At 39.9% G+C, this 26,766-nt stretch overlaps 1 protein-coding gene across 1 annotated transcript in view; it reads right to left on the reverse strand.

Annotated features, from left to right (window-relative positions):
- The window catches only part of LOC130085056 (MAM domain-containing glycosylphosphatidylinositol anchor protein 1), a 245,484-nt gene that overhangs the window by 96,072 nt on the left and 122,646 nt on the right, over positions 1-26,766 (reverse strand). The window contains exons 5-6 of the mRNA XM_056250613.1: positions 8,428-8,624; positions 6,982-7,114 (exon numbers count right to left, since the gene is read on the reverse strand). Coding sequence (XP_056106588.1) covers positions 6,982-7,114; positions 8,428-8,624 — 330 coding nt within the window. The remainder of the gene's footprint in view (positions 1-6,981; positions 7,115-8,427; positions 8,625-26,766) is intronic.

Below are 26,766 nucleotides of genomic sequence, written 5' to 3' on the forward strand. Positions count from 1 at the left end.
GGAGAGTTCAGAGCATGACTGGCGTGAGGGAGGAGGATTTAGTGTAGCGTCTTTAACAGGTCGAATAAACTCCAATACAGCATTAGGATTACGATACAAAAATCAATCTACCTGATGCCACCTGTTCTGTCCGTGTGTGTCTGTGTGTGACCCACATGGGGTAAATCTAATCCTGGGCATCCATGGCATGAAGATAGCAGAGAAAGTAATCACTCCAGCCCTCGACCAATCACAGAGAAAATAAACACACAACAACACAAGCACATACTGCCTGACTAGATGCGGATTATTAACTACTTCAAATCAAAAGCAACTCTATAACTCTCCATGTGGTGGACAGCACAGTCTCAGGCCATGTGTGTGTGTTGGAGCTAAATACAGGAGACAAGTACTTGTGCATGCTCAGTGGAATATTTGTTTGTTATTATATTACTGAGATGTTTTAGGTGAATGTGTGAATTTTTGTTTGGATAGGATATTGTTTGGCATTGTGACATTACTTACATGCACTGTAAGAAAAAAAGTTTTTTAGGTACAATCCACTTGGATGTTTAGGCATTTCAACTTAAATTACATTAAACTGACTTTAAAAATTAGTTGAATCCTGTTTAAGGTTTTTTTTTTTTTTTTTTTTTTTTTTTTTGCTTAAAGGGGTCATGAACTTCCTTGTTATGCCAAAAACTGTTTTAATTGAAACCAAGGCCAAAAAACGACAGGATCTCAAAAGTGGACTCTTGTGACGTCACAGGGCACCGAAAGACCACCTTTGCAGAAGAATATCAGCGCCTACGTCTACACCACCGCGTCTTTAGCCCCGCCCAGTGACTAAAAGATCAACTTCACATCGTTTCTCTTAGTAGGATGAAAATAATTTTATTTAAACTGTGATAAAATGATATACAGAAAAGAATCAAAGAACGAAAGTATTCAAGAGATTTCCACATGTAAAGCTGGCTATTTCATATGCAAACATGTCAGCCAATCACAGCAGTGGGCTTTTACACTGAAGTCTCGCAGCAGCCAATCACAGCAGTGGGCGTTTACACTGAAGTCTCACAGCAGCCAATCACAGCAGAGGCCGTTTACACTTAAGTCTCACAGCAGCCAATCACAGCAGTGGCCGTTTACACTGAAGTCTCACAGCAGCCAATCACAGCAATGGGCGTTTACACTCAAGTCTCGCTGCAGCCAATCACAGCAGTGGGCGTTTACACTGAAGTATCACAGCAGCCAATCACAGTAATGGGCGTTTACACTGAAGTCTCACAGCAGCCAATCACAGCAGTGGCCATTTACACTGAAGTCTCACAGCAGCCAATCACAGCAATGGGCGTTTACACTAAAGTCTCGCTGCAGCCAATCACAGCAGTGGGCGTTTACACTGAAGTCTCACAGCAGCCAATCACAGCAGTGGGCGTTTACACTGAAGTCTCACAGCAGCCAATCACAGCAGTGGGCGTTTACACTGAAGTCTCACAGCAGCCAATCACAGCAGTGGGCGTTTACACTGAAGTCTCACAGCAGCCAATCACAGCAGTGGGCGTTTACACTGAAGTCTCACAGCAGCCAATCACAGCAGTGGGCGTTTACACTGAAGTCTCACAGCAGCCAATCACAGCAGTGGCCGTTTACACTGAAGTCTCACAGCAGCCAATCACAGCAGTGGGCGTTTACACTCAAGTCTCGCTCCAGCCACGCCCCTTCAAACTGAGCATTCAAATCGAGGCTAAAATCAGGCTTGGAAAAATGTATTTTATTTCTAAATTATGACAATTTTTGATGTAAAAATCATACTTACTAACATTATAAAGGAACCCCAGGAAACATGAAATAATAAAATAATCCAGTTCATTTTAAAAAGTATATGATCATTATGTTCTTCCAAAAAAGAAAAGAAAATGTTCTATTTTATAGGCTATTTATATATATATAGCCTATAAAATAGTACATTGTCTTTTCTTTTTTGGATTAAAGTACAGAACTTTAATTTCAATATGCTTAATTATCATGGAGATAATGTCAACATGACATTTTGTGAACTGACATGAGCCACGGTGAATGGCAATGTAAGAAAGTGATGCAATATGAAGGGATATGTCATGAGTCTGATTCATCTGATAAAAGTTCATCTTATTCATGATATGATGCTTTATGCACTGCTGCAACTCTTCCCTCTCCAGAATGCTCATTTTAAGTAGCAAGAAAACGAATTCCTTGTCAAAAACAGATTGACATCTTATTTTTACCGGCTTCTAGTGACCAGTAGCACAGCGTCCAGCAATAAAATCACCAACAGGGCTTCAGCATGACGCCTGAAAATGCAGTCTATGTATGGCCTCTCCTTATTCCTTCCCTTTCTTTTCTTTGGCACACTCACTCCTACGGCGTTTAAACTGACAGGTCATCATAGCCTAGTGTGGAAAATATAAAAACGGTAAAAGAGCAAAAGAGAAAAAAACGTTCCACCAGGTTCGCTCTTTTCTCGGAACAATGACAATCTCTCTATCTCTCTCTTCTAGATCTTCAACAGCTCTCTCAATCCCAGCCATACAATTATCCAATTAAAGCCTTCTGTTGAGCGCGAGTGTGATGGGATTGAGTTATTTGAGTTGTTTCCCCTTGAACGATTGCACAGATGGTGCCTGTATGTCTATATGAACTATGAAATAAATAAACATATAATTAAACACAAAATACAGACGTTTTAACAAAAGTGTGCACAGTTTTTTTTTTCCAGATATGCATGCACACAGGGTTGAAATTCTAGATTTGTACATTTCAGTAAGTTATAAAATTGATTAAATTTCCTTTGATTTGAATGAATTTTGGCACACGATACACTCTTTATACTAGAGGACCAAGTACACACAGGCTCTGTTTGAGTTTCCTCAGATTTTTTATTAAAGCAACAAGCCAGATGAAGCTGTGGTTTGCAGTGGTTTTGCCACAGCTGAGGTGAGGCAAAGCATTAATGAATCATAACACAGAATCCCATCCTAGCACTTGCACTATTGCTGCACTATTTGCAAACATTCAGTATGTACAGAATAATGATCTATTTGCCAAATGTGGAGTATACAACAGATGATTGTATGTAGAATTCTGTATCCCACAATGCAACATGCTTGATTTGACTTTCTATTTCCAGTGTGATGAAAGAACTGGAAGAAATATCAGCGGTTTTCAACATCACATTAAATAACATGCTGAATCTTTATACAACTAAGTTAAGAATGCTAAAACTAAACAATGACAGACGGTCTGTAATTTTTTTAATTATTATTATTCCTGAAAGTTTCTTATGGTTACTCAATAAGACAGTTTATAACATAATATATGAATATATTTTAAAATGAAAGTTATTCCTGCGATCAAAGCTGAATTTTCAGCATCATTACTCTAATTACTCTCATATTAGAATGATTTCTGAAGGATCATGTGACACTGAAGACTGCAGTGTCAAATGATCCTTCAGAAATCATTCTAATATGCTGATTTGCTGCTCGAGAAACATTTATTGTCATTATCAATGTTAACCCTCTGGGGTATAAGGTGTTTTTGGGGTTGTGCTGCTTAATAGTTTTTTGTAAACCGTGATATAATTTTTTTCTTTGACGAATAGAAAGTAAAAAAAAAACTGTATTTATTTGAAACAGAATATTATAAATGTCTTAATACTGCCACTTTTGAATGCGTCCTTGCTGAATAAAAGTAATAAATTCTGCTAAAAACTAAAATCTTGAAACTCCAAACTTTTGAAATGTACTGTATAAAAGCATAAAACTGTAAAAAAAAATATATATATATTTAAAAGGAAAAGGTCAAAGGTAATCAGCAACGATGGTTTACAAACAACTTCACACCCTAAATGGTTAAAAAAAAAAGGCTCTTAAAGATGCAGTGTAGTGGACAGGACAGGATAAAGGGAAGTCTTTCTCTCTGAGTTGAGCTCTTGACCTTCACACAAGCGGACGGTGACCAGCTAGGTGTGGAGTTACACGCCACGATCGACCCGAAACTTAAAGCAATCCTCGGCTCAGACGCAGTCTCCTTCACGCTACCCTCCAAAGAGACTAACTTCTCAAACTTCACGTGTTTCTCCTGCTCTCTCCAATTTCATCATGCCCCCTTCCTGCTCGTCAGTTCAGAGGAAAGAAAATGAAAATCAACAGAAAAACAAATCAGTGTTTTGTTCTTTCGGCAGCGAGCTGCGTGTTCGCGAGCCGCGCACTCCTGCCACGCGGAAAACAAATTCCAATTTGCAGCAGTGTGTTGTTTCTCCACAGGCCAGGACACCGATGGGGCGACGCAGTGTGTGTGTGTGTGTGTGTGTGTGTGTGTGTGTGTGTGTGTGTGTGTGTGTGTGTGTGTGTGTGTGTGTGTGTGTGTGTGTGTGTGTGTGTGTGTGTGTGTGTGAGAGAGAGAGAGGCACAGACTTCTGATATTGTCACTCCAGACTCACTCATCTCTATTGACTAATTCACAGCTGCCTTTCTAGTGGAGAGAGCAGAAAGAGGAGAATCACCAGTCTTTCAAACTCACAAGAGAGAGAGAGAACGAGAAACGAGGGAAATAAAGACACACACTGAGAGGAGGGAACTTTTGGACTACTTTTAGATTTTCTCGGCAAGCTTTGAACTAATTTCTCGAGCATGAATTCTTAATGCTGCTAATTTGAACACGAACAAACATGTTTTTTTACATGACTAATTCATAAAGGGTTTCTCTGGGTATTGTAGTCGCATTTTTTTTGTTGTTCTAGCAGAGATTCCTCTTTCATTTGCCAGTCACAGGCGTATTTTTGCTTCTGCGCTCAATTCGATTCATTATGGATTACACAAAAATTTTTGACTATGTTATGTTAGTTAACAAGGAAGGAGCTTTCATAAGCCTTCAGAGGGAAATATTATCTCCTGAAGTTGCTAAGACCTTTTGAAAGCATGTAAAAAAAAAACTTTCTTACACTACTGTTCACATTTCTTTGATGAAATTATTACTTTTAACCAAAAAGGATGCATTCAATTGGTCAAAGGTGACAATAAAGGGACACAAAAAACTACTTAATAAAAGTTATTATTTTCTTTCTATTGTAGTAAATGTATCACAGTTTACACACATTGGTAATATTCGGAAATGTTTCTTGAGCACAAAATCAGCATACTGGAATGATTTCTGAAAAATTCAGCTTTGCCATCACAGGAATAAATTACATTTTAAAATATACACTAATTGTAAAAACAGTTATTTTAAATTGTAGTCATATTTCACAATATTCCTGTTTTAATGCATATATTAGATCAAATAAATGCAGGCTTAGAAAAAAACACACTTTTCGACCCTTTTGAACATTAACTCAGTAAATATCAAGTACAATTATACACTATAAAAATAATTAAATCTTTATCTTTTCATGAATAGTTTTGTTTTAATATTAAAAAGATTATTTACACTTTAAATGCTGAGTTTTTTTTTTCATTATTTTTTCCCTCTAATCAGAATCAACTAACAACAAGTTCCAGTTGTGACAACTCACACTATGTACTGTGAAAACATGCCCCATTATTGGAGTATAATAACGTAAACCATAAACCAAAATCAATATTCAATATAGAAAGCCTATAGTTCAGTCTTCCCTTTATGTTTTTTTTATTTATTTATTTATTTATTTAGCCCTATATATTAAAATGTTTTATTTTGTATCTTTTCCCAATTTTAATTAAAAGAAAACGACATGGAGAAGAAGGAGAATGAGATCACGGTATGTTGTGAACTCACATCCCCCATATGAACCCATGTGCAGAACCTGACATCACCAAGTACATGTTCCTGGATCAACATTCCAATCAACCAATCAGATTTGAGGGACAAGTTTCCAGTTTATGTCAAGTTTAGGCTTACAACCAGGGTTAGGTGCTTCTACATCACTGTTATTCACCTATCATTTCCCTCTGATTTTAGGCATAACTTATAGGTAGGGTTAAGTTTAGGGATTGGGTTAGGACTAAATCTTCAGGCAGGAATGTTGTTCCTGGATCAACACCTCGTACACACCGGGACGAATATCGGCGCGCGTTATTCGCCAGCGTTTTTTGTGTTCACACCCAAGCGATTTTCGCTGACGATGAGCCGAGTGAACATGCCAATTCATTCCCTGACATTAGATGGCGCTTAATGTAAAACAGAAATAGTCCTATGTTGTAGTCGCTGTCGCGTTTGTCATATAGTTCTTTATGTTCCGACAGCAACGAGACCAGCAGCTCTACATTCATCTTGCCTTGCATCTTCCTCGTCTTATTTCTTCCCGGCAGTGTAGACGCTACTTGGCGTATATCTTCTTCGCCGTTACGTATGTGTGCTCGGCAAGACCGTTTTGTGTTTGAGCGCCCCCAAGTTGTGTTTTACTGTAACTTCAGAAGCTCCAGACACGTGAGCAAAAGCGCCAATCTCATTGGTCGGATAGTTTTTGACGCGGCGCGTCAAACCCAAAAAACGAACCCGAGGCGTTTTTTAAAAAAATGACGCTTTTACGCGTGGCGTTTTTCGTGTCGGTATGCACACACACATTGGCGCCCTTTGTTTAGTCACGAGGCGTTAAACGTCGGCGAATAACGCGCGCGAAATTCGTCCCGGTGTGAACAGGCCTTAACTCTGCAAAATCAGGACGTGCCCCGCCTCAATGTCTGCCAACCACTGGCCACAGCTCAGACAAATCTATTCTAACAACAAGAAAACATCCCGTCATTTCGCTGATTTCTCAGTACAGGACAGCACAATGATAGTGACGCCTGCTTCAAAACAAGAGACAGACCTGAGACACAAACCAGTGCGGAGACCAACATGATCAGAGAAACTCCATTTGCAAGTCATTTTACTCCTGTAATAACATGAACAGCAACATAAAACGAAAGCAGGACTTTCACAAAATCAAGAGCACACAGCTCAGCCGCAAATGCGAGTGTGTGAGAACGGACGAGAACTCACTGGTGCTGTTGGTGAGGCGAAAGGTGACAGAGCTGTCTGGAATATCACACACGTTCCGCACGGACACCTGGCACGTGTAATTAGCAAAGTCCTGCGGGCGGAGGTTTTTCAGTTTCAGCACCTTCGTCTCGCCCTGCAAACACACACAAACATTCACATGGTACGCACATATCAAACTTCATTTCTTCTGTTAGAGAGAACATAATGAAAACAAACAAAGCTTGTTGGTCATCCTCTGGAAACAGTGCCATTTGTGCTGTTATCCTTTTCTTTTTATATAATTTTACTAGAGAATTTCACTGTGAAATACGAAATCATGTTTTCCCACCTGGGCCACGACAGAGTTCAAATAATGAGTTACACAGCACAAGAGTTAACAATGAAACACTGAAATACTGCTAAAGGTTGCAATGCAAAGTGGCTGACTTTAACTTTAAAAAGACTTTGGTGATGTAATTTCTTTAAATATAATGTCAGAAAGATCAAACTGTTACATTTACATTACATCAAGCTTTTAAAAAAATGCATACGCCGTAATAGCATGATATTTTAATTTTAAAAAATGCAACAAAAAAATTTAAATCTATATTACCCAATGAAATATAATGGGGATGAATTGGAACTGGCAAATTGTTTGATATTCCAAAAACAAACATTCTTTATTAATTGTGCTCTAGAAAAGGTTAAATCCTAGGTAAAGTATCCTCTTACATTGTATCCACGTTATCCATATTATGACAGTGGTAATTCATCTGGACACAAATGGGATACAAAAGGTGCAGTTTCGTTTCCTGAGAATGACCCTTGTATTTCTATGCAAAGTCAGAGGCTTTGTGTGTGTGATAAAGAGAGAATTAATTCAGGAAATTTAAATTCCTCTAATTCTTTTGACTGAGTCCATCAGGAGAATGAATAAACCTCATTATTAATAGCAAAGCCATCAATCTCCATCCATCCCACCTCACTCAAACGGCTCTTTAATAATAAGAGCTCAGATTATGAATTCATCACTGATGGATTGCTGATTTATTGAGTACGTTTCTCTGTGATTGAGAGGGTCTCCTACGGTTATCCGCTGTTCAAATGATTATTAACTCTAATTAAGCTATTTTGTTTTAAGAAATAATAAGACATAAAGAAATCTCACATATTGCCCAGCTGTTTGAGGACAAATTTGTTTCCAAAACTTTAGTAACACTCAGGGATGTCCTTAATTTAAATAAATAAATAAAATACATTTAAATAAATAAATTAATTAAATAAAATGCACGTTATTCTATTGGTAAAAATGGCTTAATAAACCTACTAAATAAAGTCTTAATGAAAATGTAAAAATGCAAAACTGCTTCTGTAAGGGTTAGGTGCAGGGTTATCGCCAAGAAAATATCATTAGCTCACTATAAAAACAATAGAAGTCATGATAGAGAGCAAACGTGTGTGTTGTACCTGTGTGTACAGAGGCTCGTAGATGTCGACGCCGTTGTCTTTGCTCTGTTCGATTGGTTTGTTTCCCCGTTTCCAGATAAAGCGGGCGGGGGGGTTGGAGTTTACCGTACAGCGTAAAAACACTGTTTTCTCCTGATAGTAGTTCCCTCGTACATCACCCACTGTCTGGTGCACCGTGAGCACAGGCTTATCCAGATCTGAAGCACAGAAAGACAATTCACTTACATTGGGAAAACGTAATCTCTTTAATGGAGTAATCTGAAAGGCAAACGCACCCTGACCCTGTAATTATCAATGTCTTGATCTTCTGCTCTCAGAAAAGACCCCTATTTCCACTGTACTTAAGGTGGCAATTACCTCAACCACAGGTCAGTACACCTCACCATTACACACATTTCATCAGTTTCAATGGATCTCAATGGCTGGATGGCCATTTTACAAAGAGTCTCATTGTTTGAATGAATGAGGCGATAAATGTTCTCTAATGAACCTCATTAAAATGTTTTTTGGACTGACAGGTTTTGGTCTGGCTGGGTCTTGTAAGAAAGACTGTGGCTTCAGAAGACTTGTACAGCATGCATGGCAGTTGAACTACTTTTAATTCTTTTTGTAGCCCTTTTTGGACTTTGATACTAAATATCACCATTTGTTTTCATTGTATCAGAAACTCTAGCATCTCATTGTGTTTCACTGAAAAAAATGGAAATATGAGGATTACTAAATGATAACAAAATGTTAATTTCTGGACGAACGAATGAACACATAGGCTAAATATGTCTAAACCAGACACACACACACATAAACACACAACTCACGCAGAGAACAGTATCACATAAGGAGGAGGGAGAGGTGAAGGTTAAATCAATGTGACTGTGTAACAGTCTGACCTCTGACCTCTCCCTGCTCAGTGATTCCCGCTGAATAAACGTGATCTGTCTAACAGACTTGCACACACACAGTCCCGAGCGCACATGAATGGCTTTATTGAAGCTTCTGAAAGAAATCTAAGCTTAACGCCTGAGTAAATTCAATGGCAATAAGAAGTCCCGAATAAAAACATCACATCTGTCAGAGAGAGAGAGAATGACTGGGAAACGTGCTGATCCGTAGGGAATTCCACGGAGATTAATCCGGTGAGCGCACTAACCAGCATCACAATGACCATGTCGAATTATCACTCAATTCTATTAGACGGTCTGGAGCTAATCTGATGACCACAGGCCAGAGGAGAAAATCACGAGTGACACACTGACCCCAACCCAATCTGTGTGTGTGTGTGTGTGTGTGTGTGCTTGCGTGCGTGCTTGCGTTACATAGATCTATGGAAGCAGATTGTGCATGTATGTTTCTCAAAGCTCTGCATCTAGTATGTAAAACTACTGTTCAAATGTTTAGGATGAGTACGTAGTGTTTGTTTGTTTGTTTGTTTGTTTGTTTGTTTGTTTGTTTGTTTGTTTTAGAAATTAATACTTTTATTGCATTAGTTTGATCAAATTTGATAAATTGAACTTGAATGAAATATCATACATTACAGTTTCCACAAAAATATTAAGGACTGTTTTGAACACTTTTACATTTTTCCTCAGCAGCAAATCATCATATTAAAATGAAGACTGAAGACTGGAGTAATGATGCTGAAAATTCAGCTTTGACATCACAGGAATAAATTACTTTAATTTTTTTTTCAAGATTTCTGTTTTAATTTGTGATCAAATAAATGCAGCCTTGGTGAGACTTCTTTCAAAAACATTCAAACCTAGTGTATGTACATTATATTTTGAATGATTTGTTAATTAAAGCAACATCATGAATATTGCAATAATTTTAATGTGCTTTTTGTATGGCCATTAAACTTCAAGAGTTTTGAGAATGTTTCTTAAAGCGATAGTTCACCCAATAATTTAAATACTGCATAATTTACTCGCCTTCATGTCCTTTCAAACCTGTATGAATCGACTTTGATTCAAAACTCTGATTTAACCATTTTTTATTTCTTTTATCTGTAAATTCTCCAGGAACAAGTTTCTGTATGGATTTTTTCAAATGTTAAAATTATGTTTTGATTAATTCATATGAAGTGTTTAATATTGAATTTTACTTTTGTAATCTAAATGACTACAATGGATGTCTGGTCAACACAATGGTTCCTCTCATTGAGGGGAGGGGGGGCACACATTTGAGCTATTTCAAATACAAATACATCGAGATACATACAGAATATCACTAAAAGGCTGATACCCTACAGCCCAAACTCTAACCCTCCAACACCAACACACACCCTTCTGTATTCAGAAGAGCACAAACAGAGGCAGGCGTTGTGTTTGATCCCACCAGCATCTCGTGAATTATTTAGCACTCTTCATATTGCCTGAAATGAAGCATCACATGAGTTTGAGCTGCATTTGGATATAATGAGCACATATGAATGGCACAGAATACACTGCAAGCCTGCAAAGATCTTTTTTTACAGGTTTCCCTCTCATTTTTCTGTTTAGATCACATAAATCAGTGTCAACATTTTCTGTTCTCACACACCAGTGTCTACATGGACAGAGTCCGCTAGGAATCATGTGTAAGCGAGTGTGTCCTTTACTCTAATGCATGCTTTTGCATAGTAACATTTATTGCAGAATTATTTGCATTATGTGCGAGAGTACAGCACAAAACCTGTGATCTTATAAACATGAGCTTTCTCTCCACCTGGTTGGACTGAGGGCACGGACCCATAATGCACCTGTTCTCTACCCACAGGAACATCTCTGTATCTCCTTCATAAATCAGCTCACTCCCGATGAATATGTTGAGAACAGATATATGTGAACGACTTTGTGTCGATGCAAGCGTTAAATGTGCAAAATATTCACAATTCACAGATAAAGACAATCTCATTTGATTTGTTCAACATCTTCCGCCAACAAAAAATCCACTATTTCGTAGTCCCCACCCTATTTGATAGTCATGAAATAGTACATATGAAGCATGTGAATTTTTTTGAAAGTATTCAAAAATGTTGAGCAGATGCCAATGTTGAGCATCCGAATAAAAGATATTCTGATTTCTTGGATATCACATTAACCAGAACGGGTTGGACCCCCTTTTGCCTTCAGAACTGCCTCAATTCTTCGTGGCATAGATTCAACAAGGTGCTGGAAGCATTCCTCAGGGAGTTTGGTCCATATTGACATGATGGCATCACACAGTTGCCGCAGATTTGTCGGCTGCACATCCATGATGCGAATCTCCCGTTCCACCACATCCCAAAGATGCTCTATTGGGTTGAGATCTGGTGACTGTGGAGGCCATTTTAGTACAGTGAACTCATTGTCATGTTCAAGAAACCAATTTGAAATGATTAGAGCTTTGTGACATGGTGGAAGTAGCCATCAGAGGATGGGTACATGGTGGCCATAAAGGGATGGACATGGTCAGAAACAATGCTCAGGTAGGCCGTGGCATTTAAACGATGCCCAATTGGCACTAAGGGGCCTAAAGTGTGCCAGGAAAACATCCCCCACACCATTACACCACCACCACCAGCCTGCACAGTGGTAACAAGGCATGATGGTTCCATGTTCTCATTCTGTTTACGCCAAATTCTGACTCTAACATCTGAATGTCTCAACAGAAATCGAGACTCATCAGACCAGGCAACATTTTTCCAGTCTTCAACTGTTCAATTTTGGTGAGCTCTTGCAAATTGTAGCCTCTTTTTCCTATTTGTAGTGGAGATGAGTGGTACCCGGTGGAGTCTTCTGCTGTTGTAGCCCATCCGCCTCAAGGTTGTGCGTGTTGTGGCTTCACAAATGCTTTGCTGCATACCTCGGTTGTAACGAGTGGTTATTTCAGTCACTGTTGCCCTTCTATCAGCTCGAACCAGTCTGGCCATTCTCCTCTGACCTCTGGCATCAACAAGGCATTTCCGCCCACAGAACTGCCGCTCACTGGATGTTTTTTCTTTTTCGGACCATTCTCTGTAAACCCTAGAGATGGTTGTGCGTGAAAATCCCAGTAGATTAGCAGTTTCTGAAATACTCAGACCAGCCCTTCTGGCACCAACAATCATGCCACGTTCAAAGTCACTCAAATCAACTTTCTTCCCCATACTGATGCTCGGTTTGAACTGCAGGAGATTGTCTTGACCATGTCTACATGCCTAAATGCACTGAGTTGCCGCCATGTGATTGGCTGCTTAGAAATTAAGTGTTAACGAGCAGTTGGACAGGTGTACCTAATAAAGTGGCCGGTGAGTGTATATTACATTTAATTAAAAAAAAAATGTTTCACAGTAATGAGAACTTTTTTGCATTACAGTAATGGGGGTTAATTGTGCTTAATTGGCATTTTAGAAACAGATATTATATATTTTTTAAATGATATAAAAGCAGAAACAAAATAAAGCAGCTCTTGCAATGAAGGTGGAAGTCGTAATGAAAGTCGTGAAGTCGTAATGAAATGGAAGTTGCGGAAGCTATGTTTTTCATATTATGATGTACATCTGAGAGAGTGCATTATCAGAAAAGAAAAAAAAATGTAGGACGGGAACTTGGTTCTATCCACTGGTTGCTGACTGATTGGAGGTAAATCTGAATGTGAGCTTGCAGTCAAATGTAAGAAGGGGGCGGGGTTTAAACAGACTAAATGATTGGAGAAGTCCTGCATACATCACCAGAGAACATTTTGATTAAGAATTACAAGGTAAAAAGTGGAGAAAAACAAATGCACAGATAAATTGATTCACAATAAGATCATTATCATGCATTTAGAAAATATATAAGGTGTATTTTCACTTCATGTCAACCATTTTCAGACTTTTTGTTCTGACTTGAAATTTTAATATTAAAGATCTTGGCAAGTGAAAAATTCCAGTTCGTGCATTGTCTGTTTGCTCTCTGATTAATCTCATTGGTTTTTTAGGAGAAATGACAAGATATTAAAGAGATCTCGTTCGAGATTTTTCTTTTACGACTACAGGAGGCTCCAATTAAATTGTGAGGAGATCAGCGGTTGCAGGCGATTTTAATAAACACCTTCGGAATGGGAAAGCAGATCAGGGACGGACTCTCAGTACTCATCCCAAACCTCCAGACTCTTAACACACCTGCAGCCTCCTCTTCCTCATATCGGCTAATTACACTCGGCCCTTCCTCGCCCCTGCCCCACAGCAGGAAATGAGATATTTAGTCAACCCCACTGGCTCAGCACCAAGAACCTTCCGAGTGCTTTGAACTAGGGTGCAGTTTTAATTAAAAACCCCAGGCGAAGCTCTGAGAGCAGAACTCCGCTGGGCGAGGGGGTCACTAACCATCCGAGCACTTCCCGGGTCGCCACCTCCTAACGGGATCAGAACTCCAGAGGAGAGACACCGAGGGATGCCGCACTCTCTGGATATACAAAAAAGAGACTTTCTATAATTGCCCGTGTTCTGACTGTTCTGATAATTGCCCTAGATTTTCTTGGGACAAACTACACATGCACACACTCATAGCTGATGGCTACAGATGGTGTTGTACAGAGATGCTGTTTTTTAATTGGCCTCCCAGAGTAATGACTGCTGTTAGAAGAGTTTTTTTTTTGCTCTGGCAAGATTTTAGTAACCATGCCATTTGTCTTACCAAACGAGCTATTGACCTGTCTGGGAATATTTAGGCGCCCAATAACATATCGCACACAATATCCACAAATCCAGCTCTTATTAATTACCATCAGCAGCCAGGGCCAATGACACCCGATGTCACTGTACGTAAAGCATGCAAACTACATTCCATTACAGCCAGAAACATCCGGAACAGCAGCAGTATAAAACGTTAGCTCATTAAATAAGTCTGAGAGTAGGATTGGACATTTCGCTTGTGGTTTGGGATGCAAACTTTCTGACTCACCATAAAGTTTCCTAAGGTACAGTAAGTATCAATATTACTCTTGCTCATACTCAGAGTTAGAGATTTGAACAAATCCATAATACCATTACACACTCATAAAAAAAAACTCCAATATATACTTTATAGAACCTTATTTATGCCCCAAAAAAATCTATTTAAAGGGTTAGTTCACCCAAAAATGAAAATTATGTCACATTATGACTCACCCTCATGTCGTCCCAAACCCGAACACATTCATAACACCATTACACACTCATAAAAAAACTCCAATACACTGTAAAAAGTGATCAGATGACTTAACTTAAAAAAAAATTAGGAAACCCGTTGCCTTAAATTTATTAAGTAAATAAACTTCATGCTTAATCGAAAAAATTAAGTAATGTGGAATTGTCAAGTTCACATAACTTAATTGTTTTTCAATTAAACATTACGTTTATCCACTTAATAATTTTAAGGCAGCGGGTTTACTCAATTTTTTTAATTGAACTTGAACACTTTTTACAGTAGAACCTTAGTTCTTGGCAATTTATGCCCAATAAAAATCTATTTAAGCTTACAGACATGCACTCTTTTAAATCCCTTTTTAGTGTTAATATCTTTAATTCTACTTCTTATTTTGAATTGGCTTTCAAAGTTCTATATGGGACAATATAAACATACTGCCTTAGCGATATCCACATTTTTAGCATTTTATTACTGTACCAATCTTTTTTATAAACCAGTGAATATGGGACAACGCACACTAAAGCACCTACTGCACCATCAACCCAGTTTGTGGCACGGTTTCTTCGGCGCCGCATAGTATGTGGACATTATAGTGGACACGAGGCCTTGAAATATGATGTCCAACAGCAAAATTTAGCACTTTTTACTGTACCAGTCCTTTTATAAACCCTTGAACTTGACAAATAGGACCGTGCACACAGCCTAATAGCCTAATAGACCATTTTATGGCGAAAACAGTTTCAAAATAAATCCTACACCAATTTTTTTTTTTCTGTGTGCTGATGTTTTCTTTTGCTCACATTAGCAATTCGACTTAAACCACCTTGCAGTTACAGTAAAGTTGTATTTATTTGCCAAAGCTGATTTCAACACATTTGGCACCTAGCAGTTTGAGTGTGTTCATTTTGGACCCTGTGTATGCATGTGGCCACTAATACCAGTCTGCCCACCTGTGCCCACCCGTTCATCTCAGCACGGCTCTGTATGGACACACTTTTATCTCATTCTTTCTAGAGTTATACATTCGCTCTTTTACTCTTGAGCCCTGCCTCTCTCATTGTATTTTCTCCTCCGTCACTACTTTAACTTGTTATACAACTGCAGATATATCATGTGTACCAGAAAATCTTTACAATGACCTGGAGATGGAATTAATGGGGATGGTATCCTGGTTAGCAATGCAAATAAGATAATCAATTCAAATCAGATAACCAGAGAGTGACCAAAGTAACCCGAGGCAATTCAACACAACTAATTATTCAAAATGACCTCTCTAATCTTACTGATTATTGACAGATATTGATTAGCTGTGGTTGACAAGAAATGCTTCAAATGAGAAGCACCACCTAGTCATTAAAGGAATATCCTGAGATCTTTAATTTGATGGAAGTTTGTGAGTAATTTAATTAAATAATGGATCAACCTTCTTTTAGCCTATGTACTGATAATTGTAAAATCCACATCAGCACTCATTACTGCGAGTTGGCAAACAACAGAAACTTATTTGTTGGGTTCAGGAGTGAGAATTTTCCATTACTAAGACAGTCTGTGCAAAGTGTCTGTGATCGATTCCAAACTGGCAGAAGGAGGAAGAGGAATCTTGCAGTGTTTAAAGGAACAGTTCACTCAAAAAAGAAAATTGAAGCTTGAAGTCATTCTGACATGTTTTACTTGTACTTTGGAGATTGACAGACATAGCCACAACTGTCATTTTATTTTTGAAAACTATTCAAAATTTCATTAACACTAGTTTATGCGTTTCAGAAAATACATTTGCATTAGGTCAATTTAATTCATTTTAAATGAAGGCACAATTTCTGCCCTACTCCTATTGGCCCTTTCACCAAATTTTGTTTACAAACAGATACGTTAGTCCCGCCCCAAACTCAGTACACCATTGGTTAAGCCAACGTTGCTATATGAAGCCACTCAACAAACAGAACAATGTTGAACCCTGCACAAAAACACAGCATTCACATTCATTAAACTGCAGAAAGAGAAAAAAGAAAAAGAAAAAAGAAACGTTCCCTTTAATATTACAAATGTCAATGGCATTTACAGTTATTTTCAAGGTAAGCATTCATAATGTTGTTATATATCCATGCAGACTCAACGGAGTTCATGGTTTTAGTTATGTACACTACACACACTGAAACAAAAGCACTTGAGATTGTTTAGGCTTCAAGTAAGCCATTTAGACTTGTAAGATGATTGTCTATTGAAGATACAGTCAAAGATCATGGTATGAAAGATAGTATTCACATTAAGCCAAGTGCCAAGAGTGAAAAACAACACAATGTCAATACAATGGCAAGATTAAAGTTTGCAACCTACTATACTTTCGAAACGTGATATTTTTCCAGATTGGATCTTGATTTCATTCATTAGGAATTAAAACGTCTCACTGGTTGGAGGGGAAGAAATAGAAACATAGGAATGTGTTGTCATAGCTGTTCTGCTTGTCTGCACCTGTTCTTGTTGTCCATGATTAGTTAAACTTCATCCACGTGTGTCTAGTTAGTTCCCTCGTTTACTCTGTGTGTACACCGTTCAGTTCAGTCCCTGGTCGGTCAATGTTCGTGTGTGCAAGGCACGTTTCCATTACAGATTTGCGCAAAACTTTCGTGATTTTTTCTAAATGTCGACAAAAAACTATTGCGAAATGACAGCGTTTCCATTAACCGATGTTATGCAACTAAAATGTCATTTTTTCCTCTCACGATAAGTCATTCCAAAAATCATGGCGACGGATGTTGGAAGGTTTACGTATATCCCAGCCACTGCACCAGCCATTATTATTAATCGAAGGAGACGTATGTGTGGTATCCAAGCATTAATCTGCTTCAAAGTCTTGATTGTGGCTTTTCTTTGAGGTTTAGAACCCAGTATTCCTGTAATTCTTTTGTCTTTCATGAATTTAATAAAGAACTCGTATTCTGTCCAAACATACCGCGTCATCTACGTCAGGTGACCTGTAATGCGCAAAAACTATTTCCATTGCAGTTTAGCGAAATATTTATTTTTCGAAATGCCTGAAAAAACACCTCATCTGAGCGTAAAAACTTTTTTGCGATAAATGGGAGTTTTTGCGAAATTTACGTGTTTTCAATTTGCGCAATTTGAAGGGTAATGGAAACGCGGCTTATGTGGGCACGCTGTAACATTCTGTTAACCTGCTTGTTACATTAAAAACATTTCAATTAAATATGTTTTTATTTTTATATTTTAATATTTTAAATGTCTATAAAGGTTTTATTAGTTTTTATTTCAGTTTTAGTTATTTGAAAATATAAATAAAAAATATAATAGTATAGCATAATATTATAGTATAGTATATTATATTATGAAAATAGAATAGAATGATACTAAAATAACACTGCCAGGAACATGCATTAGGAAAGTAAAATGTGTGATCTGGATTAGAAGTGTGTTTAGTGTGGAGAACGGTCACAGCATGAAGCCCTGCAGGAATTGACTGTCTATCAGACGGAACATTCAAACAAGCTGCTTTAGAAATCTCGTGACTCCAATACACATCTCCAGCACAGACTGAGACGCAAATATCCGTGAGTGTGTGGGAGGCGGAAGCTTAACATCTGAGATCAATAGGGCCCCGGGGGGCCCGGCAGAGTATCGCGTGCCCAGCACGAGGGCCCCGTGCTCCCTGGCCTCCTGGAGCGCAGGGCCCCGGCACAGGGCACAGAGGAGAAGCGCTCTACTGCTTGTTTAACCTTTCATAAAACAGCCATTCCATTCCAACACACACACACACTCAGGCAGGACATGCAATGTAAGCATTTGTGGATAATCTTGATATAGAGCCCCTCTTTCATTTTAAGAGCGCTTTATATCTTTTCCGCACCTTCCACTTTATTTACTAGTTTTCCTGGAGGCAGCTTTTCTTTTACAATTACTGGCTCGGCTCCAAAGAGGTGTCAGGCAGAGAATGTGCTTCTGTTCTTGGCTACTTTAGCTCTTTCTGTGTGTTTCTTTCCTGCCTTTCCATCACTGTGCAGTTATTTAGTGGCAAATCCTTGAGAATGAGACATTTCAAATCCATTATATCTGAAGGTATCTTCAGAACTCTCCCTGTATTTCTCAGATAGCACGTAAATCACCTTGAAAACTCTTCAGGAAGGTACAAAAAAAAAAAAAAGAAAGAGGGGAAAAAAAACATTCTTAAAAGAAAAGTGTCCAGTTTTTTATGTTAAAAATACTTTTTACCATCACAGCATAATATGGCAATCTACCAAGACATTTGACACTGCGTCATTGTGGCCCTATCAAAACATCATTCAAACATTCCGACACGGCAAAACTGATTCAACCAATAGCTTGAGTCTGGGGCGGGACCATCTGTTTGTTCAACCAATAGGAGATAAGGGACTGTTTGGGAATCCTGTTTGAAAACAGTCCCTATTTTTTGCTATGTCATAGAAGTTAAACACTTCACAAATGATGATATTTTTAATGAAATCTTAGCGATTTCTGTCCTTCCATTGACAGCTACGCAACTACCACTTTGACACTTCAAAAAGTTCATAAAGAGATGGTAAAACTAATCCATATGAATTAAGCAGTTTAGTGTCAATTTTATACTAAATTTTACGCTTTATCTGATGAACAGATTTAATTTAGGCTTTCATTCACATATAAACATTGATAAGCGAACATAAACAGAAGCCCAACCGAACTTGTACTTGCGTACAGAACAAACCATTAGTTCTTGGTGCTGCGTAAGCGTAACACGTGCTGCATAACACGAGAATGAACCTCATTGGTTCTTGGAGAAGCTCAAACGTTAACCTCAAAGGCTAAATTTAATCTGTTCATCATAAAGCGTCAAAGTGGTAGCTGCGTAACTATCAATGGAGGGACAGAAATCACTCAGATTTCATAAAAAAAATATCTTCATTTGTGTTCTGAAGATGAAGGAAAGCCTTACGGGTTTGGAACGACATTAAGGTGAGTAAATGATGACAGGATTTTCATTTTTGGGTGAACTATCCCTTTAACTAATGTTAACAAATGAGACCACATTATAAAGTGTTATCGATAATACTAAATCCTAAAATCTCACCTAGCATAAGGGATAAACAGCTAGAATTCACATTGATGACACAAAGACACCACCATTTCAACCTCAAAAACACACATTTAAGAAGAAACCTGTGGCAGCAGAGAGTGAAAAAACTGCTAAACTTCATATAGATTCCCTGAAATAATAGAGTCTATGGCGAGGAGGACAAGGGGGCGACGCAGTCTAGACTTCTAACAAGTCAATCCAGCGTGTCTGCACAGGGAACGATTGAAACAGAGCGACGGACAGCTTTGACATGCCTCAACCTTTCAGTTTCCAGGTATTTGGACACGGATATTGAAATAACAAACAGGCGACGGAGGCCGGGGTGATTGATGGAGTGAGCGGGCCAGACTACACCCTGCTGGTGGTCTGTGTGCCAACTCATTCGGTCGGAATTTCTTTATTTTTTTCTCCCTTGGTTAACAAAAGCAAGAGAAAAGGTCAAGCTGGTCTTGACTTGGTCGTCTTTTGTATAAAAATAACCTTCAAAGAGAATGGAAAAAGCCTATAGGACTCAATGATAAAAACACATTTCGGATAAAAAAGAGCATTTTGGACATTCAGACCGATGTTATCGGCAGTTCACCCACAGACACTTTTATTCTGCTGTATTCTTATACTCCCTGGAGTCACAGTGACTGAGAGTGTGAGGATAGTTCTTTAGCACTGGAGACTGCCACAATATGAAGAACATCATATCTAAATGTCAATATTCAGAGCACTAGTCTGCGCTGATAAGTGTGATGGGACAGTAATGATCTTAGTGATCCTATGACTACCCGTTCTTGAATAAAGCTCTGAAACTATTCGACTCCATGCGGTGAAACAGATCACAGGCTTTATTGAACATGTTCAAAGCTCGATATCAGCTCACCCAGCCTTAGGCTATTTTAGACATATGGAAAACATATCCTCCACCAATCTTTCATTTCATTTAAAATAGGCTATGGAAATATGATCTGTTTGGATCCCCTGCTTCATACATTCCTTTAATTTTATGCAAACACAGAAGAAGGGATTAAATAATATCTATAGTACAATCTAATTTTATATAAAATCAAACATCATATGTGTGTGCTTTTGTATTTGTTTATATATAAACAAAATTGTTTAATATATTTTTTGTTTAATTATATTAGACTGTACCAGATCGATATGTTTTACCCAAATCATTGACAAACGCCACATTAAATGGACGATTTATGTTCAATTTCAAGTTCATTCAGTGCTATAAAGCTTCTCATGACAAGAGTCTAAAGCCTATAACCCAATATCACAGCTAAACACACTGTCATTGTTGTGATGTCTGTCTGTGTTCCCCCTGTCTTTGTGCATTTGGTTCAGTCCTGTTCCCTGTTTTCCCGCTCCTCGTTTGTGTTCATGTATACCACGCCCCTCGTTATCTTGTTTAGCTTGTTTGCCCTTGTATTTAAGCCCTGTGTTTCAGTTCAGTCCTTGTGAGTTCTTGTGTTGTTACTGTCGATGTTGGTTTTACTGCGCCTGAGTCTTGTTCCTGGTCTGAGTCTTTGTATTGTTTTCAGTTTATGGAATAAAGTGTGCTGCATGTGGATCCTGCTTCCTCCTTGTTTCTGCTGCATCGTGACAGAAGAACTCACCAAAGATGGATCCAGCAGTTGCCAGCAATGGAGTGCTAATAAGAATGCTTTCTTCAATGTTCCAAGACGGACAGCCGATAGAGTGGTATGTGAGGGACTTTGTGAATTGCTGTCATCTGGGATCCTTGGATGACACCCAACTCTTGGACCTGTTTTGGAGCGGGCTGGATGCGGATATTGCTCAGCGGATGCCGGACGACTATACCGGCTGGACCCTAGAAGGGTATATCGACCTGGCCCTTTACTTGAGCGGTTCAGCTTTTACTGTGGGCTTGGCCGATGAAACACCCCGCAAGCTCACAGTACCCCCTGAGTCAGTTCACGTCAGCCCCGTCCAGCCTGAGTTCCTTCACGTCAGCCTTACAGAGACCGTCCAGCCAGAGACCGTCCAGCCAGAGACCGTCCAGCCAGAGACCGTCCAGCCAGAGACCGTCCAGCCAGAGACCGTCCAGCCAGAGACCGTCCAGCCAGAGACCGTCCAGCCAGAGACCGTCCAGCCAGAGACCGTCCAGCCAGAGACCGTCCAGCCAGAGACCGTCCAGCCAGAGACCGTCCAGCCAGAGACCGTCCAGCCAGAGACCGTCCACGTCACGTCTGCCCAGCCAGAGACTGATCACGCCACGCATGCGCCGCCTGAGCCCTCAGTGACCGCAACACTGGCCATTATGGCCACAGCCATGTGGTGTGTGTGGGCTACGCACACACTTGAGCCGGTGTCCGCTGATCCTGCGCCAGAGCCCGCTGATCCTGCGCCAGAGCCCGCTGATCCTGCGCCAGAGCCCGCTGATCCTGCGCCAGAGCCCGCTGATCCTGCGCCAGAGCCCGCTGATCCTGCGCCAGAGCCCGCTGATCCTGCGCCAGAGCCCGCTGATCCTGCGCCAGAGCCCGCTGATCCTGCGCCAGAGCCCGCTGATCCTGCGCCAGAGCCCGCTGATCCTGCGCCAGAGCCCGCTGATCCTGCGCCGGTGTCTGTTCCTGCTGATGACCCCATGGCTGCCCCTAAGAAAATTTTGGGGGGGGGCAGTAGGACCCTGGATGGGACTGTGAAGGCCGCACCCCCATGGCCGCCCGAAGGGTCTTCTCCGCCATGGCCGCCCGAAGGGTCTTCACCGCCGTGGCCGCCCGAAGGGTCTTCACCGCCGTGGCCGCCCGAGGGGTCTTCACCGCCGTGGCCGCCCGAAGGGTCTTCACCGCCGTGGCCGCCCGAAGGGTCTTCGCCGCCGTGGCCGCCCGAGGGGTCTTCTCCGCCGTGGCCGCCCGAAGGGTCTTCTCCGCCGTGGCCGCCCGAAGGGTCTTCACCGCCGTGGCCGCCCGAAGGGTCTTCACCGCCGTGGCCGCCCGAGGGGTCTGCTCCACCCTGGAAGCCTGAGGGTCCGACAGCTCCGCCCTGGATGCCCGAGGGTCCACAGCCTGCTCCGCCCTGGTCACGCCCACAGCCTGCTCCGCCGTTGCCTCGCCCTCAGCCTGCTCCGTCGTGGAAACGCCCACAGCCTGCTCCGCCCTGGCAGTCTGTTCGTCCTGCTCCGCCCACGTTCCATGGCCCAGGTCCGCCCACGTTCCATGGCTCATGCCCGTCATTGCAAGGCCCTGGTCCCGTTCCCTGCGCGGACCTGGCCCTCCGTCCCTCCCCCGGGACCGCCTCCGCTCCACCACCCTCCCGAACTGTCTTGTTTCCTGTTTTGTTGGGCGTCGGGAGCCGCCCATAGAGGGGGGGCTATGTTGTGATGTCTGTCTGTGTTCCCCCTGTCTTTGTGCATTTGGTTCAGTCCTGTTCCCTGTTTTCCCGCTCCTCGTTTGTGTTCATGTATACCACGCCCCTCGTTATCTTGTTTAGCTTGTTTGCCCTTGTATTTAAGCCCTGTGTTTCAGTTCAGTCCTTGTGAGTTCTTGTGTTGTTACTGTCGATGTTGGTTTTACTGCGCCTGAGTCTTGTTCCTGGTCTGAGTCTTTGTATTGTTTTCAGTTTATGGAATAAAGTGTGCTGCATGTGGATCCTGCTTCCTCCTTGTTTCTGCTGCATCGTGACAGTCATAGTGACGCTGTTTTCATGATTTGTGGTGTTTTTCTATGAATAACGTTACATGACTGTTCAAAATGTATCATCTTCTGTAATTCTACTATCTGCACCAATAAAGATGATTTCATTTTCCAAAAAAATACAAATAAAAAATAACAAAAGTACACACTTCATTAGTGCATGTTATTTAAACAAATATTTCCATTTGTATTCTTTTTCAAAATGTATTATCTGTGCCATTAAGAATGATTTATTTTCCCAGCATTCAGTGAGTAATACAATTAAAAAAAAAAAAATTATAAAATTAAATTCAAATATAAAAATGTACACCCTTCATATAGGCATGTTCTTAAAACAAATATTCGTCTTTGTAATTTTTCATAAAAAAATGTATTATCATTTGTAATTCTACTATCTATACCAATATTAATGACTTAATTGTCCCAGTATTCAGTGGATAATATCATTTAAAAGAATTACGTAATGATAAATTATCTTGAAGGTTATACTGTATTGCATTATGCACATGCACTGTAAAACCCTGCTCATGTGCTTTATCACATTTTTAGTATCAATCATGAATTTTTGCTTGCTTGCATACTTTACATACAAAACAGGATATGTGCAGTTGAAGGACAGTCTGTGAAAGGAAAATGCGTAAGTGTAGGAAAACAGGATTCTGTGCAGGAGTGCATCTGCCTTATAATCCTACATAAAACCCTAATATTTTATAATAACGTTGAAGATGAACATGTTTTAATGTCGCTCTTCGCTTTGGCCAAAGCTGAACTGGAACAGAGATTGAACTGGTGCAAGACCAGATGATTGATAGACAATGAGTAAATTCTAACACATAACATAACAATAAATAAATAAAAATATTGAATCTTTCATCAAAACATGAAATAATTGAAAATAATTTCTCTGAAATAATTTTGACTTTTCTTTCTTGCATGTAATACCCACTTTATCCACTCAATTCCTGATGGATAAAATATCAAATTAAGTCACCTCCCATATATTTTCACTAGGAAATGTGTCACAACACAAAAGTAAAATGAGTTGCGAATGCCGTTTCATGTTCATCTCTCATTGCGGAGGATGAAGCCTTCACAGGGAACGGTTCATATCCACGATCACATCTGAAAAGAGCGCTCTGCTTATCCTGAGGTTGGACATTCACGACGCCGTTTCCTTCATCAGTGCTTGTAACCTAGCAATCCTGAGCCAACATGAATCGCTAAGCGCAGCATTTGAAGTGCGTACAGGTTTTAAGCTCGTACAACGAGCATCAAATATATTCCAGAATCTACAGTAAATTCATAGTGCTCACTATAATTACTGGAGGATCAAAACCTGAAATCCTACAGCATAAGAAGCGGAGCTCATTAATGTAGACAGGTGCCGCACACCTGCTGTGCTGTTTTACCTGTGCTTGATGGCCGACGGTGTGGCATTAAAACACTTGAAAGCACTTTAGATATGATTAAGAGCTGTATGCAAACGCTCTGGGAAACAGCTTAGAATAACAAATGTGTTGCCTGGTATCGATAATTTTCCTCGAGCGCAGTTACGCATTTGGTCAGTGGCAGTTTCTGAACTGAAACCAACAGAAACGTAGTGGTTATTTTCAGTTAGCATAATATTACAAGGCAAATCTCGGTTCAGGAGGTAAATCCCTCAGTCACAGGGAGCAGAGAAGAGCTGCACGCAGGGTGCAAAACTCCCACAATGCACAGCAAGTGACCGCTAATCCACTCTAGAGTACAGCTGCCACACTGTAGGGCTCTTAAACCGTCCATACTAATGTTATTAGACTGATATTATCATGAATTATTATCATCATTTTAAGGCACTTTTCAAACTTCATGACGTCCCTGGAGTTCAACATCTCCATCTGTGCTCAGTAGGGTGGACATAAGACAAAAAGGCAACATGACAAGACCAAGACCATTAATAGACTGAGACACTGAGGACTCCAGCTCTAATACTAATACTGCATTATGAACATCGACATAAAAAGCCATTTTTTAAATTGAAATGCCAATTTTAATTTTAATTTATTTTAATTTTTTTTAGGGGAGGTTGCACGATAATTGTGGGTAAAAAACAATAAAGTGTTTGTCTAAAATTGGTCAGCCGAATAGTAACCTCTCCACACAATTTTCCTGTCAACAACAATATATATATATATATAACATGGAATAATGAAGGGTGTAAATTTCATTTAATTAAATTATAATTTAAATTACATTGATTTAATTAATTTAGTTTGTTATGTAATTTTTTTGAAATTTTTTACAATTACTTTTTTTTTTCTTTTTTTTTTACCTATTTATCATTTAATCTGTTGATGTTTCATTCATGTACTTGTTTTATTGCTGTCAATCCATTATGGGCTCTATTTCTGTGTCCGCGTTAGTGCACTAATGTTGATCAATATGAATAATGATTACTTATTCAGTACTTACATTCTCTATCATTTGATGCAGACTACATCCAATAAGCTCTGAGGAGCACCACTTTTTTCATGTGTATATAAAGAGTATCATAGATGACAGTCAAGAAATGGACATGCGATTTCACCCAAAAATGGACATGTTATTTCACTTATGCCTGAGTCTCACGATCGCACTTGTTTCTAAATTCTGTTCTGAAGTGAGCAAAAACATCAAGAATCATTACACACAACAAACCCTGACAGCCATATTACTTACTGTCCCATTAAAGCAGATTAAAACTCACTCAAGCAGTCAACAATGACACTCAGCAGCCTGTTTATTCATCTATTTAGAGTTTGAGGGGTATGAAGTCCTCTCATTTACCCTGATGGAGGTAATCAATGGTGTTCTGTGTCCTGAGGTTAGCTCTCGGAGAACAGCAAGTATCCGGAAGTCTATGAGGTCGGTCTCTAGGGAGTGATCTTTCTCAAACACAGCGGTGTGCAACAGCGTTTTTAAAGGAGAACTCCGGCACAAAATGAACCTTTGGTCTAATTACACATTGTTACCTAGTCAACCGTTATCTGAGATTTGTTTTCATGATTATCGAATGTAAATAGTTTTATCTCTAAAAACAGTTTAGCCTATAAAGCTAGTATAACGCTAGTATATTGGGCATAGATCAATGACAAATAAAAATTGCTTGTTAATACCACTAACAAGGCTGAAAATAGCCCCACACTAACACGGTAGCATAATGAGGGTCCCTACCTTCAAACCGAAGCATTGAGAACTTTGTCAGTGACCAGACAGTTTAATAAGAAGATATTTAATACATACAGTCAACTTCGCGTATACAGGCAGGAGCCATCTTTGAAAAACAGTCTCTGCCAGTTGATCTACGAACGCCGATCCAAGCCTACTGTTCGCGCTCACCTTATCACAACTTATAGCTCGTTCACATCTCACCAGCGCACTTGGATCGGCGTTCGTAGATCAACTGGCAGAGACTGTATTTCAAAGATGGCTCCTGCCTGTATACGCGAAGTTGACTGTATGTATTAAATATCTTCTTATT

This window comes from Rhinichthys klamathensis, unplaced genomic scaffold, assembly GCF_029890125.1.
Source record: "Rhinichthys klamathensis goyatoka isolate OS25496 unplaced genomic scaffold, OSU_Roscu_1.1 h1tg000072l_1, whole genome shotgun sequence".
Taxonomy (NCBI): domain Eukaryota; kingdom Metazoa; phylum Chordata; class Actinopteri; order Cypriniformes; family Leuciscidae; genus Rhinichthys; species Rhinichthys klamathensis.